General features: G+C 37.5%; 1 protein-coding gene across 1 annotated transcript in view; it reads left to right on the top strand.

Annotated features, from left to right (window-relative positions):
* Positions 1 to 13,677, top strand: part of LOC140246081 (sortilin-like) — a 30,888-nt gene extending 17,211 nt beyond the window's left edge. The window contains exons 10-21 of the mRNA XM_072325527.1: positions 840 to 900; positions 1,445 to 1,518; positions 2,081 to 2,254; positions 3,898 to 4,003; positions 4,563 to 4,731; positions 6,178 to 6,359; positions 9,102 to 9,285; positions 9,635 to 9,751; positions 10,306 to 10,405; positions 11,289 to 11,395; positions 12,086 to 12,191; positions 13,350 to 13,677. Coding sequence (XP_072181628.1) covers positions 840 to 900; positions 1,445 to 1,518; positions 2,081 to 2,254; positions 3,898 to 4,003; positions 4,563 to 4,731; positions 6,178 to 6,359; positions 9,102 to 9,285; positions 9,635 to 9,751; positions 10,306 to 10,405; positions 11,289 to 11,395; positions 12,086 to 12,191; positions 13,350 to 13,364 — 1,395 coding nt within the window. The 3' untranslated portion in view covers positions 13,365 to 13,677. The remainder of the gene's footprint in view (positions 1 to 839; positions 901 to 1,444; positions 1,519 to 2,080; positions 2,255 to 3,897; positions 4,004 to 4,562; positions 4,732 to 6,177; positions 6,360 to 9,101; positions 9,286 to 9,634; positions 9,752 to 10,305; positions 10,406 to 11,288; positions 11,396 to 12,085; positions 12,192 to 13,349) is intronic.
* Positions 13,678 to 16,060: the final 2,383 nt, after the last annotated feature.

Genomic DNA, 16,060 nt, shown 5'->3' with positions numbered 1-16,060 from the left:
TAAGATGTTCATTGAAGTTGATATTCACTGTACTCATATCTTTTTATATTTTGCCCTGCTCATTTTCAGTTTTTCTTCTTAGTTTATGATTGTAAGATAAATGTTATGTTTAAGTACTTTTACAAATGTTAATCTTTGCATATTGCAAACTGTGACATGCAAAAAGTCATATTTCTTGTGACATAATATTTATCAACAACCATAATACGTATTGATGTACATGAAATAGATGTCCTGAAACACAAGATTTGTGGGTATGAATGCATATTTACCATAATTGTCTGAATATATGGGCCCTTTTTGTTTGTACAAACAAAGTGATGGTGTCAAATTCAATGATTCAGTGAACCTTGATATTATTTTGCCAGATGATAGTCGATACCTCATATGCACAAATTATGCTGGTACTGACTAATTTCAGTGAAAAGTGAATACATCATTTGAAGTCCTTATAGTGGACGTGGTTACTTTCTTCAAATCATATCAAATGCTATTAATCTTGCAGTCTTGCTGTAATGTCTCACAAGCTGGCAAGATTGGAATATTCAAACATTTACATTCCTTTCAGGCAAACCCATTGGTTACAGGCTATGCCTTAACCCCCCCACCCCCCCCCCCCAAAAAAAAAAAAAAACAAATAGATAAAAGAGAGAGATGAATAAGTAACTCATTCTCATGTTATATATATTTGTCTTTGTTTCAAAAGTTCAATCACAAGATATATCTTTCAGTTTGATATTTTCATTTGATATCATTCATACCCCTACGTTCTTTTCTTCCAATGTTATTTCTGTCTTATAACAGTGAATGTATTTTTACACTTTTTTATATTCATTCAGTTCTTTTCGGTGCTGGATATGAGTGAAGGGTTGATATTCATGCATGTGGATGATCCAGGAAGTAAGTACATGTCATCTGAGGTGGGCAGTCATGTATTGGTGTTCACTAACTGATGCATTTTATTTTTGTGATAATCCTGTTGTTTTCCTGTATGACATGAACAAAGTTTTCAGATTGAATACAAAGAGTTTATTTTTCAAAATGTTTTTCAAAATTATGTATTTCTCCAACATCTTACTTTTGCCAGTACTAACTGGGGTAACTGTGGGGATATTAACTGGATGCTTTAAATTCCATATTGTATGATTGGTATCACTTTGAACTGTGTTGTTGAATGATTGTGATTCAATTCAAGTCAATTCAATTCAAGGCAGTTCAAGTCATTTCAATTCAATTCAATTCAACTCAGTTCAGTTCAATTCAGTTCAATTCAATTCAATTCAATTCAATTCAATTCAATTCAGTTCAATTCAATTCAATTCAATTCAATTCATTTCAATTCAATTCAATTCAGTTCAGTTCAGTTCAATTCAATTCAATTCAATTCAATTCAATTCAATTCAATTTAATTCAATTTAATTCAATTCAATTTGTTACTGACCAGACACAGGTACAGGGACAATCTACACCTCAGCCTCAGATGGCATCGTCTTCTCAGAAAGTCTGCAAAGACACTTGGTATGTGAACTCTGAAATAGTGCTTGCCATAATCATGCTTTCACTGAATAGTTCTTGACTCCAAGTCGATTGCTTGTAGTGAAATAAAAAACAAAAAATGCTTTATTTGTATGAGATAAGTTTTCTGTAGTCATATGTCATATAGAAAGTTTTTTGCCACATTATGATATTCATTCATCATATTTTTTGTTTGTTTCTGTTTTGCCTTTTTAATGTGTTTCTGTGTTTGATGTAAATCTGCATCAGTTTTGGACTGATGAAAGTTGAGTTGAGTTATTTATGGCTTATTGCAAAATTAATACATGCATGGCAGCCAAAGTTATGGATATATACATGTATACAAACTATTTCTTAACTGTGTCATACTTTATGAGACAACAGAATAGCAGTAATAGATGTACTGAATGTGTATAAGTAATGCAACAAAATGAAGAGATGCTAGAAAAACACAAGAGCAGTATAAATGCAAATTAAATAAAGTCATTAATTTGTGAAATTCACCTTGAGCTATAATGAATCTTTATAGTCGCACATACCTTGTTTGTCCACATTGTTGTTTTAGTTTCCAAATGGAGGCCAGATCACAGACTTCTATCGCGTGGAATCAATGAGAGGGGTGTATTTTGCCAGCCAGATCCACCCTGACTCTACCATCCACACCATGATAACTTATGACAGGGGTGGTATCTGGACCAACATCAGACAACCAAAGGATGTCCCATGCAATGACCAAGGGGTGAGTGGACTGCAGGGGGCCTTCAGAGATGGGTCATTGTACTCTCTAGTCTTTACTAGTGAATTCTTTCATTACCATCTGCCACATGTTTGTACACTATGTCATTGGCTCTTTGAGACAGTGGTTCTAACAGAGGCGACAGAGAGAAATGTTGAAGCAATTGAATGTACATGTCGATGTCTTCTATTTCATAGATGAGTGATGTCTTCCCATTAATTTTTCCAACATTCCTACTCTTAGTATCTCTCAACATATATGTTATTAATAATCAAATTTTACTGTGGAAACTTTCTGATTCTGCAGTACTGAGAAAATTGTGATGGTGCCAAGTAATCAATAGATGTAGGGGCATGGTGTGTGCCATGCTTTGAATAATCTCCACATAATCCTGACTTTTTATTATGTTAATCTGAAGATCACAAATATCGTTTTACATGATCTGGGAGCACGATCAGCAAATAGGTCAAGGATTTTTTTAAAGCACTTTATACCCAAGTATTAGGTTAGTAACTCAGTAAAAAGACATCAAACTAAAAATAATACTAATGTAAATCTTTCTTTTACATATGTAATATTATGGCTTCTGCATTGCAGGCATGAAATTCAAGTTTTGCAATATTCTTTTCGAATACTGCACTTTCTTGCTTCTTTCTGTCTGGAAATTTAGGTTCAATGTCATAGTGTCTTTGCTTTAGCGGAAGGTCAATTTGTTGTCATTGGAGATATGAAATTGAAACGTTATTGATTTCATTGATATATTCAAATGGGATTGCAATATGTGACCATCCCATATGATTCTAAGAACCTGTCTCCATTGTATATAGTGGCTTTATGATACAATATGCATTCTTTGTCATATGTGAGAGTGGTCCTGAAAAGGACCCATTCAATCACACTCGAGATTGAATAGGTCCTTTCAGAACCGCTCTCACATTCAAGAAAGAATACATGGTGTCCCATGAAATCACCTACCACCAAACGTTCCACCACCAAGGAAACCTTCAGAGAATACATACTTGTTACTTGACTTTTAACAGCATGGTTGGATCAAGGGGCATTTTTAAGTCTTCGTTCAAGATTTGTACAATAATCTCCATATCATCTGTTATAAGAGCTCATTAATTTCAAATTATGTGTATGTCTTGTCTGTAATATGGGTTCTGATAATTGACGGTGCACAATGAATGTAACATAATCAAGCTGTTTAGTTGAGTGCCATTTATTGTGCACATTGTAGATAGTGTGTTTCAAACAAGTTTACATAGTGGAGGTATGAACATAAAGAATACACAGGAGAGTTTTGGAGAATGATAAAGTGATAGAATAATACGATGTAAGGAATGCTGATTGTGCATGCAGTACAATGTCGAAGCAACAAAACAACAGTAAAAATAGTTTGGTTGCATCTTAACCCGTTCCATACTAAATTCTGAAATCCCCACAAAGTTAATACACAGACCACAAGTCTCCTGTATGGAACGGGTTAAAAAACAGATTGTTTGTATAGCAAATTATACCCATTCTGTTCACAATTAAATGAAGAAAGCCATTTGACACATTGAAATTTATGGTATATTATATAAATGATAGACATGAAATTCTGGTAAAAAGTAGAAACCTCTTTTGACCACTTTTTCCACCAGATATGCAGCCTTCAAATCCACAACAGATACAGCCAGCTGAAAGGAATCCATTTTCCCTCAGGTCCTATCAGTCATAGTACAGCTACCGGTCTTATCATAGCTCATGGTAAGTGTCATATTTTTTAGAGAATTCACTCTGGTACAGATAGGTGATACAGGATGATTAGGTTCCTGGACTGTATCCGTAGTACATTTTGCATTGTGTTTTCATTTCTTTTTTCACAAATTTACTGGTCAACTGATATTCATTAAAATAACAGAAATGTGCTGTATATCATCACCAAGATGAGAAATTGCAAACAAAACATGTGTCGTATACGATATCGTATATAGTCAAAGCATTTTTTGTGTTTGAGGTGTTACAGCAAAAGAAATGAGAAGAAAGTAATAATTTCAGCTATCACATTGTCAGGTTGTCACAAATAAAGTTTCATTGCACAACTCCAATTGTGGTCATATGATAAATAAATCTTTCCCTCATTTGCACCCTCTTTCGTTTCTGAAGATGAATGAAACAAAATGCTATTTCTTGCTTTGACATACATAGGTCAGTGTTTCTCAAGTTATTCTGCCAAACTTTAAAATGATGTAAACTACTGTGAATCTCAAAAATTATCTTCATGTGGGTGATTTTCTTAACTCATGGATGATTTTTTGTTTTGCAGCCACCGTAGCCAATGGATTGGAGGTGAGGGAACCCGATGTGTATGTGTCTAGTGATGGAGGCTACAACTGGCGGCTGGCCCTCCTGGGGCCGCATCATTATGCCATCACCAACAGCGGTGGACTAATGGTTGCCATTCCCACATCTGACCCTGCCACGGACACCATCAAGTAATGCTCCATTCATCCATCCTTACACCAGTGATTATGTCACTTCATATAAATGACAGAGTATTTTTTGAGACTCAAAAGTGATGCTGGAAATATAATCACTTGTGCTGCACAGTGCAGTTTTTAAATTGTATCAGAAACTTGATCATTTTGTTGTTGTTGTTGAAAGAATCCAGTTTTTTGCAGTATTCCATCAAAGTTGTACTACAGCAACGTAGCATGTTAGGGCTTACGACAGATCACAATTTGGGCAAAGTGTTAAAGGGAAGATAAACCCCAAGAACAATGTGGATTGAGTGAAAGCAGCAACATTAGTAGAACACATCAGTGAAAGTTTGAAGAAAATCGGATAATCGATGCAAAAGTTATGAATTTTTAAAGTTTTGGTGTTGGAACCGCTGGATGAGGAGACTACTAGAGGTTATGACGTACGAGTGGACTACAATATCAAGAAAATATAAAGAAAATACTACAAAAATCCATTTTTCATGAAAATTACAAATTCCATCAACTTGATATTGACATATGTTAAGGGTAGCAATTATTCCCCCTGCTTTCTGAAAGCGGTTGGTCCACTGCTCTTTCATAATTCTAGAAAAGTGAATGTTTGTTGAATATCCTTTATATTTTCTTTGTATTGTTGTTCACTCATACGTCATATCCTCTAGTAGTCTCCTCATCCAGCGGTTCCAGCACCAAAACTTTAAAAATTCATAACTTTTGCATCGATTGTCCGATTTTTCTCAAACTTTCACTGATGTGTTCTACTAATGTTGCTGCTTTCACTCAATCCACATTGCTCTTTGGGTTTACCTTCCCTTTAAGAATGTCAGCTTGTGAACACTTAAAGACTCTGTGGTTATATATGATTTGACAGGAATCCTGTATGCATAGACGTTTGCACAGATGAACCTGTTCTCTTTTCTTTTTTGAGGAAGCGGTTGCTCTCATATTTTTCAAAGTGCTATTAATGCATACCCAAGTCTGTCAAAACTCAATAATAGCCGTGGTTACACTGGCAAAAGATTGTGAATTTAAGATTGCAATCTTTTGCCATTGTGAATACTAGAAACTGAAACTTAGCTGTCACGTAAGTCTGTGAAGTCCACCACCTGTTTGTGGGCTGTGCCTCCAAAGCACACGGGTTGTTGTGATGGACAGGAGTGTATTGTTACGTCGCAATTATTAGCTGTCAGGCGGCATACTCTTTCTTCTTTCTTGTGCATAAGTGACCCACACTTCTCGATCCAAAGATCAAGAAATTTGTCTGCCAGTGTGAATGGATGACAAAAAGAACAGTGTGACCATGGCCTATGAAACCTGATACTTTTCCTCGTCTTTTAAGATAAAAAGTTTTAGGGATGTGCCCTGGACATAATCAGCACCTGATAAGTGATATTTTTCAGGATTCTCAAGACCACACCTAATTCTCTCAACAATGTACAGGTTCTCCTATGACGAGGGCCAATGCTGGAACTCATACACCTTCAGTGATGAGCCAGTGACAGTGACTGGACTCCTACCGGAACCCAGCCGCAAGTCCCTCAATGTCAGCATCTGGGGTTACGGAGTGGACACGGAGTGGAGATCCTTCATGATTGACTTCAGCTCCATCCTAGGGAGAGAGTGTGAGTAGAAAGTGGAGTGTGTGAATAGAGAGTGAGATGAGTGAGTAGAGAGTGTAAAAGTGAGTATAGACCGATTCAAGCGACTGTTCATGGAAGTGCGCCCTCTTAAGGCGACGCCATAACTGGGGGCCAAACAGGCCGGGTCGGCAAGCGCCCTGCGTGCGTGGCAAGGTTGCCAGCGGCAGCCAATTCTTTTACCACCCGGCGCCAGCCGGCCAGCTAACTATCTCTGGCGCTGGCAGCGATCGACGCAACTGGCTTTGTGACAACTAGAGTCTACATTTTTTTTTCGCTAGCTAATTAAAAATAAATAAAATTAAACAACTTTTACCGACTATGAGCGAATGGGTAGAGGACATACGGCTGTAGCCAAAACTTGAATTTCAAGGTAAATATCGGTAGGATCCGTGAATGTTTGTGGACTCTATTTCTTTGGCGATGACTTGGGTACTCGCGTGTAAGCCCCGTATATTTACATTTGTGTAAGAGAATAAAAACCGCTGGGGAGAATTATTGCTAGGCACAGGCAGACGTCTTGCTAATAAGCCTAGGCTGTTGACAAGTTAACTGATATAATTAAATACAAATAATGAATAACAATCTTGAGCTAGATATGGGGCAATAAATTGCAAGCTATCAGTTAACTTAACCCTTTTAGGGCAGGCTTTTGCCTTTACTCGGGAGTATCGGGCCAGCAGGGCAGAATCCGTCTAACGTTAGATCTTGTCTAGAAATCTAGGCAAGAGTCCAGACTAGATCTAGACCTATTGACTTCTAGAACCCTACATCCTATATCATTTTCGGTTGTCGCACCAGGCAAGCCTAATTGTAAGTAAAACAAAAGGAATACAAATCTAGGCGTTTGTAAGCCGTATTATAAAACTTAATTTACGTTGCCTGATGTCAACAACCAAAACTACTCTGTACTATTTTAAGTCTAAGTAACCTTGCGTAACATCCCGCTAACGCCTATTATGATCTACAAAAGAGATTTTCAAATCATACTTTGTTAATTATGATTATGAAACGGATGTTTGCCACCATCCATGGTTTGATATTTAATGAGTATCACTTTATCAAAAAGTCAAATTCAGAGTTCCAGGCCAAAATTGAATAGGCCTATGTAGTCAATTCAGTGCTGAACATTGAAGAAGTGAAAACAATGTAAGAATTTAACGCATCTTGAAACATTTTATTTAGCTGTAGTGTATGCTGTAAAATATGTTTGTCATAATAATACAGTCTAGCCAGGGAGTGTAAACTTTGGCAAGTAGGACACCAAGGATGAAAAAAAAAAAAAAAATCAGTGAATTATTAAATTCTTTGATCTAAACTTGTCTTCTAAGATGAACAACATACCTGTATTTTCCGAATATGCAGTGATAACCTAATTGAATAGAGAATCTAGTAGACAATCTAGTTTGTTTCGAAATCTGTGCATTTTTATACCGTTGTATTTCACTTAATTGTCTTTAATGTTGCCTTATTTTATCATGCGTCAGCGGTGTCTGAATTTCACACACTGCTGTGAAGCTTCCATTTCCATTTTTTCCCCTGTTATTTGTGCACCCAACAACTGCACAATGTGTTTTCCTGATCCTTCCTTTGAAGCTTTCAAAGTAGATCAATATGTCTGAATCCCTCAATTTGTCCAAAAGAAAGGCATTAAAAGCCGCTGAATTACTTTTCCACAGTGAATAAACAATCACAATATTAGCGCGGCGCCGGCGGTCGCTGGCCGCGGCGCAGCGGCCGCGCCCGGCTAACTATGCGCGATGGGTACGCTAGGCTGCTGAGCTGCAAGTGCAACTCGCTGGGTAGCTAGCTCGCTGGAAGCCCCCGTTGGCCCCCAGTTATGGCGACCGTTATAGCGCCGCTAGCGGCGGTAGGTGAATAGGTCATCGAAATTGAATCGGTCTATAGGGTGTGATAGTGTGAGTAGAGGGAGAAAGGGTGTGAATGGAGAGGGAGAGTTTAAGTAGAGAGTGAGGGATTGTGATTGTGTGGAATTGAAAGTGAGTAGGGAGTGTGAATGTGAATAGAGGGTGAACGAGTGTGAATGGAGAGTGAGAGTGTGAGTAGAGGATGAAAAAGTGTGAATGGAGAGTCAGAGTGTGAGTAGAGAAAGAGTGTGTGAGTAGATTGTGAGAGAGTGAGTGGGGAGTGTGAGGAGTGAATGAGAGAGTCTGGAAGTGTGAGCAGATGGTGTGATAGTGTGAGTAGAGGGTGAAAGAGTGTGAATGGAGAGTGAGAGAGGCAGAGAGTAGAGAAGGTGAGTAGAGTGAGAAGTGAGTGAGAGTGAAAGTGTGAGCAGAGGGTGTGATAATGTGAGTAGGGGGTGAAAGAGTTATTAGAGAGTGAGGGAATGTGAGTACATGTGTGTGAGTACAGAATGAGAGAGTGTGAGTCAAAAGTGAAGGTGTGAGAGAAGAGAATTAGTGTAAGTAGAGAGTGAGAGAGTGTGAGTATAGAATGGGAGATTGTGAGTAGGAAATGAGAGAGTCCAAGTGTTTTTTTTTCCTTTGCCCCATTATATATGTATCAGCAGTTTTTAGGGGCTATCTAGCCTATGATACAACTACTTGTATGTATGAAACTCTGAACATTATTCCTTTCTGTCTTTATATGTTTTTCTACAGTTTTGATTTGTTTGTTTGGTTGTTTGTTTTTATATGTCTGACCTGTAACTGTGTACATCTCAATGTTATCTAAATCTACCTTGATATTTTCTCTGGTCATCAGGCACCAACCAGGACTTCGTGGAGTGGAAACCGCACGAAGACAACGACTATGCAGGGTGTCTGCTGGGCCTCAAGGAGTCCTTCCGAAGGGTGCGGCCCGACGCCCTCTGCCGGGTCAACTTCAACTTTGAGCAGGTGGCGGTGTCCACTGAGCACTGTACATGTCAGAAGGCTGACTATGAATGGTGAGCTTGATCAGGGGCAGGCGGAGAAAAATCTTTCAAACTTCAGATAAGTCATGATAACTTCATGATCACTTATCTTTGTCTGAGGTTCCATTGGTCATTTGAAATATCTCACGTTATGAAGAACACAAGGAAAGGAAAGAAAGTAGTCTGTTCTGACTTTATTCTGCAGTGTGTCATAATAGAACCAAACATGTTTATAGTTTGATGTGAGTGTAATACATCTGTGATCAAGAATTAAAGTTATCCTAGGACTGGCCAAGGAATGGAGAGTTTTCTGAAATGGTATCTGTTTATTGGATGATTAGTCCACCTTGATTGTGTCTCTCTCTTTTGACGTTGTCTGCAGCGACTTTGGCTTCTACCGACCCAATGGTAGTGAAGATTGTGTGCGGAGTCCAGACATGGAGACCGCTGAGCTGGAGTACTGTGAGAATGGCCACGAAGAGGAGCTCAGTTCTTGGGGGTGAGGGATGAAATCCCCTCAGTCTACCTCAAACCAATCCCTTTAAAAGATGATTAGTGATACTTTGGACTTCATTAAATGGATACTGCTCTGAAACAACCTTTGTAGAGATGTGTAAAGGAGATAGCCAGCTTACTTGTGATGAAGTTTGATGAAAGAATTTTTTTTTTCACAATTGCTGTGGTGAATTCTAGAGAATGAATGACTTTCAGATATTTTTCTCATACTGATATCTTCACAATCTTTGAGTCACTGAATCACCTCTGAATGTTGGCTTGCATACTATGTGATTTTTTTTTCAGAATCAATGACAATTCAAAGTAGCATGTAGTCTCATTCAATGATAACAGCAAGAAATAGAAATGGATCAGAAACTTTCACTCATTTCTTTTTCGCCTTGATATTGGCTTTGAGAATTTGACACCAAAAAAAAAAAAAAGAAAAAAAAAAACCCACCAAACTTGCAATTGTATTTAGTTTTGATATTGTCTGTAAACAAAGAATATTAAATTGTGTAGATGATATTTCATGTGATCACTTTTTTTGGTCCATAGATACCGTAAAATCCCAGGAGATGTTTGTAAAGGAGGTTACCAGCCCCAGAGGAATGTTGAACAGCTGAAGGCAAAGTGTGAAGGTGGAACCAGCTCCAAGGTAAGTTGGGATTAGGGGTAGGGTTAGGGTTTGGGTTAGGGTTAGGGGTTGAGCATCTGAAAGCAAAGTGTGAGGATGCAATGAGGGGCAAGGTGGGTGGAGGGAGGGTTAGGGGTAGGGGTAGGGGATGGGGTTGATCAGCTGAAGGTATAGTGTGAGGGTGCAACCAGCTCCAAAGTTGGTGGAGTTAGCAACTTACTCAATTCTCATAAAAAGCGGACAACTTTAATTGGAGGGTGTCCCATCTGATACCAGGTTTTGAGTTGTAAATGGCAGTGCTCGACACTATCACATTTATTTTACAAATGTATAAAGATTCATGAAAAGTGAAAAAATAATATTGTTATTATTATCAATATTATTATTATCATTAGTAGTAGTAGTGGTAGTAGTAGCAGTAGTTGTTGTAGTAGTGGTAGTAGTAGCAGTAGTTGTAGTAGTAGTAGTAGTGGTAGTAGTAGCAGTAGTTGTTGTAGTAGTGGTAGTGGTAGCAGTAGTTGTAGTAGTAGTAGTAGTAGTGGTAGTAGTAGCAGTAGTTGTAGTAGTAGTAGTAGTGGTAGTAGTAGCAGTAGTTGTTGTTGTAGTAGTGGTAGTAGTATCAGTGGTAGTGGAAGTAATTGTATCATCATATCCATTATCAGTATCCAATCAGTTATCCAATAGCAGTAGGAGCACTTATAGTAGCAGTAGTATTTTCATCGTTATTGTAAGTATTATTATTCTGCTACAAATACTACTGTTACTATTATCATTGTTATTATTATTATTATTAGTAGTAGTAGTAGTAGTAGTAGTGGTAGTAGTGTTGTTGTTGTTGTTGTTACTCCTTAAAGTACAGTCCTGATGCCGTGACTGAGAAAACTTGATTGTTTTGTGTTTTCAGAAACACAAAGCAGCAGTTGGCATCCTAATCACCTTCCTGGTACTTGCTGTGCTGGTCATTGCCTTCATCGTCTACAGGAAACAGAAGTGGTCATGTGTCCAGCAAAGGTCAGTCTAAAGAGTCTCTGTGGTCATGTCGCCACAGACATGATATGTTTGGTGTGCTCGTAGCTTTTGTGCACCATAAAAGTCTGATAATCATCTCTTTAAAAAAAATAAAAATGGAGGTAAAGTCTGCTATTCTAGAAATGTTAGTACGTTCCAATCATTCCTTTAAAATGAGAAGACGACAGCTTGGAAAGACAGAAGTAGAATACACATTTGTCATGAGGGTTTTCCCTTTTTTGTTGTAATTGTTATTTCTGTGTCTCCTTTTCATTTGTTTAATTCACTTTCTGTTTTTGTTTTAGTTTTTGTTTTGGTCTTGATTTGAGCAGCATTTTTTGAGTAAATTGTGTAACACCTACTACTGTATACGCCATATATTTAGCGAGTGTAAATTTTCGCAAATCGGGACTTCCCAACAGTTTCACAAGTGGTTAAATTCGTGATCGTATACTACAGTAGTACACTGTACAGAGTTATGCATACATGTGCGTCACATTCATATCGGGGATCAGAGTCATTATTTTCATGTGTCTTTAATTTCGCAAATAGCACCTGACTCACAAAATTTGTGAAAATAAAAACCTCGCGAAATATTTGGCATATACAGTAACTGGTTAAAGGTCAGTGACAAGATCCCAGGTGTATATACATGAAAGCAACTTTGTTTTGTTGATTGTTGTGATCATCCAGGATGAGGGCCTACCAGTACTCACAACTCAGTCAGGGAGACAGCTTTGACAGCAAGGCTCTTGACATTGTAGACACCATGCCGGGTTACCATGACGATTCAGATGAGGTATGAAATATAAGATGATAATTAAAGGGATGGTATTGTATTGGTGGAGATGACAATTAGGCTTTTAACTTTTTCGCGAGATATCAAGAAACCACTAATGAAATACTACAGAGCATACTATTCTTTGAGGAATTCAAAGTTTATGTGATGAAATTCGGTTTTGGAATGGCTGAGACGTCCAAAAACAAAGTAAAACAAAGTCCCACCTTTTATTAGGATTGCTCTGTTTGAATATCTTGGCCATTTCAAAACCAATCTTCATCATACAAACGTTGAATTCCTCTCGGAAGTACATGTGTACCATATTTCATAAGAGTTTTCTCATTATCTCACAAAAAAAATGTTAGAAACCTGAAGTTTTGTCTCAACCAAAACTATACAATCCCTTTAATATCCATGATGTTAAATAATATATTGTAATAGTACTGTATACGCCATGTATTCAACAAGTCTAATTTTTTGCGAGTTGGGACTTCCCAACGATTGTGTGAGTGGTTAGATTCACAATCTTAGAGTACAAAACTGAATAGAGAAATTTCTGCATGCACGTCACATTGATGTCGGTATCAGAATCAATATTTTTGAGTGTCATTAAATTTATGAATAGCACATGACTTGCAAAATTTGCGAAAATAGAAACCTTGCAAAATATTCAGAGTATACTGTATTCTGTTTCTTTTTTTGTGACAAAACATTTCTCTTCCTATCAACTTTAAAAAATAAAAAAGCATTCTGTCATCAATGTTTAATTCTTCTCTTCTCTCCTCAGTGACATTGTCTCATTGACAAAAGAATCTAATCCGGAAATTAAGTTGATGCTTCTTTTTTTTCATTTTCAAGACTGAATACCCTTCATGTATAGGAGCCAGTGTTTTCTTCTCCTGCTACACATACTGAAAAGTGAAAATGGAATCAAGCATGAAAATAAAAACAACCACACCCCCATAAAGATTAAATTGAATTAATTGGCAACCCAGCAAAAGAATGACACAAAATTTTGTTGGTGTTATATTACACTATTTCAGCAACTTGCTCTAATAAACCAACATACAGGATAAATGCAGTGATGCATCAATTTGTCAATTTTCTCCTGTTCTGTGACATGTTATTTTATTCTCGCTCTCTCTCTCTCTCTCTCTCTCTCTCTTTTTAAACCAGGACATGTTGGACTGATCCCTGAGGAGAAACGTGGGAGCAAAGTTTCTCCTAAACGTCAAAGTGTTCAACAGTAATAAGTGAAAGGAATATGAGATATGTCCTTGTGAAACAGTGCCTTTATTAATGTAAGTCATACATAGTATGCTGGAATCTTACCAAACAAAATCACTCAGAGGGAAATGAACTTTGCTTCAGCCAAAGTTTGGGACAACTGGTATCCCTGTGAACTGTGTCTTACAAGTCTCCAACATGGAACAATTTGTCTTTTGTTCCACCGAAAGCAGTGACTTTTTTTTTCCCTTTCTACAGCGTTCTTATTTTGTCATGATTTAAGATCACTGTATGTTTATCTAACTAGACTGTAGACTGTAGACTTCAAGCTTGAAATGAATGCTGAATAGCATGCAATTTGCTGTGATGCTTATTATTGTTAATCTTGTGTCAACAGATTTTATTTCATACTGTGAATGAAAATATGTTAGCTATAGAAATGTTCTTGTCTGTGGATCAGTTGGATCTGATGATGTCAAAACAAATTACTGTAATTGGTAGCAACACTTGTAAATGTTAACAGAAATACCAGATATTAGATTCTGAGGGGAGGTTTCCCCAGATTCAAAATGATTTTCACTTGTTTGCAAAACTGAAACAATGTCAGAAAGCTTGTCAAATTATTTCTTTTATATATACGTGATATCTAGAATTTGCATGATAATTTTCCATCACTTGTCAATTTGTACTTCTTCAGCTTTGGGCATTCAGTAAGGGCATTCATACTGTAACTATCCAAGTATCTTCATTTGTGATTACAAACTTGCAATTATTTTGACTTGGATGATGACTGAAGATGAATTTGCCCAGGATTCAGTCTATGCTATATGTAATCTCTGCTGTCAAAGGAGTGAAAAAAAATCTGCTGAACAGTTTGTTCGAAGAATGAAGACCTTTTCTCAAAACACGGCATTGTTCTTGTGAAGAAATTGTTTTATATATTTGGGAAAATTGGACAGAGCATCTAAGTTGTGCATTAAACTTTTGTATTTTTTTTTTCATTCATAGTGCAGTATCGATTTGTAATGATATCTAGGTCTTTCAAATGTCACTTTTTGTTAGTGATCAGTTCTAGAATTCATGGAGGGAAATGTGAAGTCACTGGTGATAGTGATTTCTTATCAAACATTTACCATGAAGAGATATCAGAAAACAGTGAATGCTACTTGTCTGACTTTAAATTTCACCTTCAGATAGTGGAATATTTGGGTGTGTGCAGCATGATATACATCAGATAACTTTTATCTGAAAAAAAAATTGAATATTTCTTTGTGTCTTGTATGATTCCTACAAATGAACCGTGAATATAATGTATAATGTATCGCTATCATTAATGATGTGGAAGACCAATAGACAAAAGCAATCAAATTATTTCAAAATGATTTACGTGTATATTCCTTCGTAAGTTCCAAGCAGTCGTAGAAAATAAGTGAACATGTTTCCTATAGGGTAGTTGATGTGATTTTCTATGTGACTTTGACATGATAGCAAATTCATTCGGGTCATACAATTTCTTCTGCATGAAATTCATCCAAAATAAGATTTTATACATCTTGTTTGGGCAGCATGACAGAGACTGTGCTGCTAAGTACAGTACATCATCTAAACATCCACCTCACAATGTGGATCTTGTAATAGTTGTTTCATGCAAGGGGATTCACTCGGATGACCATTGATGGACTGACCACTTACCTTAAATATGGGAGACTTGCTCATAGCCCTTTTGGATTGATTGCTACAAATATGGGTGGAATTATTATTGTGTTCATGCAGGAAAAACTTGTATAAGTTCTACCTTTCCTCTGTTCATCCAAAAGGCTGGACAACATAAGTTCTCTGTACCGAATGTACATCCCAGATACAGTTAGACCTGTTACATCGAGTGTGTGTATTTGCCAACTCATTTTCCACATCTCAATGGCAATTTTTTAATTTTTTTTCCTGACCAGCAACTGGTTTGGGGCTTTCCAAACTCATTATACCCCCGCCAAACGAAGTTTGAAGGGGGTATATAGGAATCAGCGGGCGGTCGGTCGGGCGGTCGGTCGGGCGGTCGGGCGGTCGGTCGGGCGGGCGGTCGGGCGGTCGGTCCGTTGCAAATCTTGCGTCGCGAACTACTTCCTCAGTTTTCAATCGATTCCCATAAAACTTGGCACAGATGTGTGCCTTGGGTTGTAGATGTGCAAGACGTATTTTTTGACAGTACCCAAAAGTACGTTGCCATGGTAACAGGATATTATGGGCAAAAATGGGTACAAATCTTGCGTCGCGAACTCCTCCCACAGTCTTTGATCAATTTTTATGAAATTAGGTACAGATGTTCATCTGAATATGTTAATGTGCAAGACACATATTTCCGCAGTGGCAAAAAGTGCGTTGCCATGGTAACGGCATGTTATTGGTAAAATATAGGGCAAAATGCTTCATGGCAAAACTGCTTCATCAGTGTTCTTCCACTTCTCATGGAATTCATATTGAATGTTTGTCTTAGGATATAGGTCAGCATGACACATTTCTTGACAGTGACAAAAAGTATGTTGCCATGGTAACAGCTCACATATTATGAGCCAAAATGATGGAAAATTTTGTGGTGCAAACTACTTCCTCAGTTTTTGCCCAATTTCCATGAAACTTGGTACAGATGTGTGCCTTTGGTTGTA

This window comes from Diadema setosum, chromosome 2, assembly GCF_964275005.1.
Source record: "Diadema setosum chromosome 2, eeDiaSeto1, whole genome shotgun sequence".
Lineage (NCBI taxonomy): Eukaryota > Metazoa > Echinodermata > Echinoidea > Diadematoida > Diadematidae > Diadema > Diadema setosum.
The sequence above is the reverse complement of the archived record's forward strand: the minus strand, read 5'-3'. Positions and strand labels throughout refer to the sequence as shown.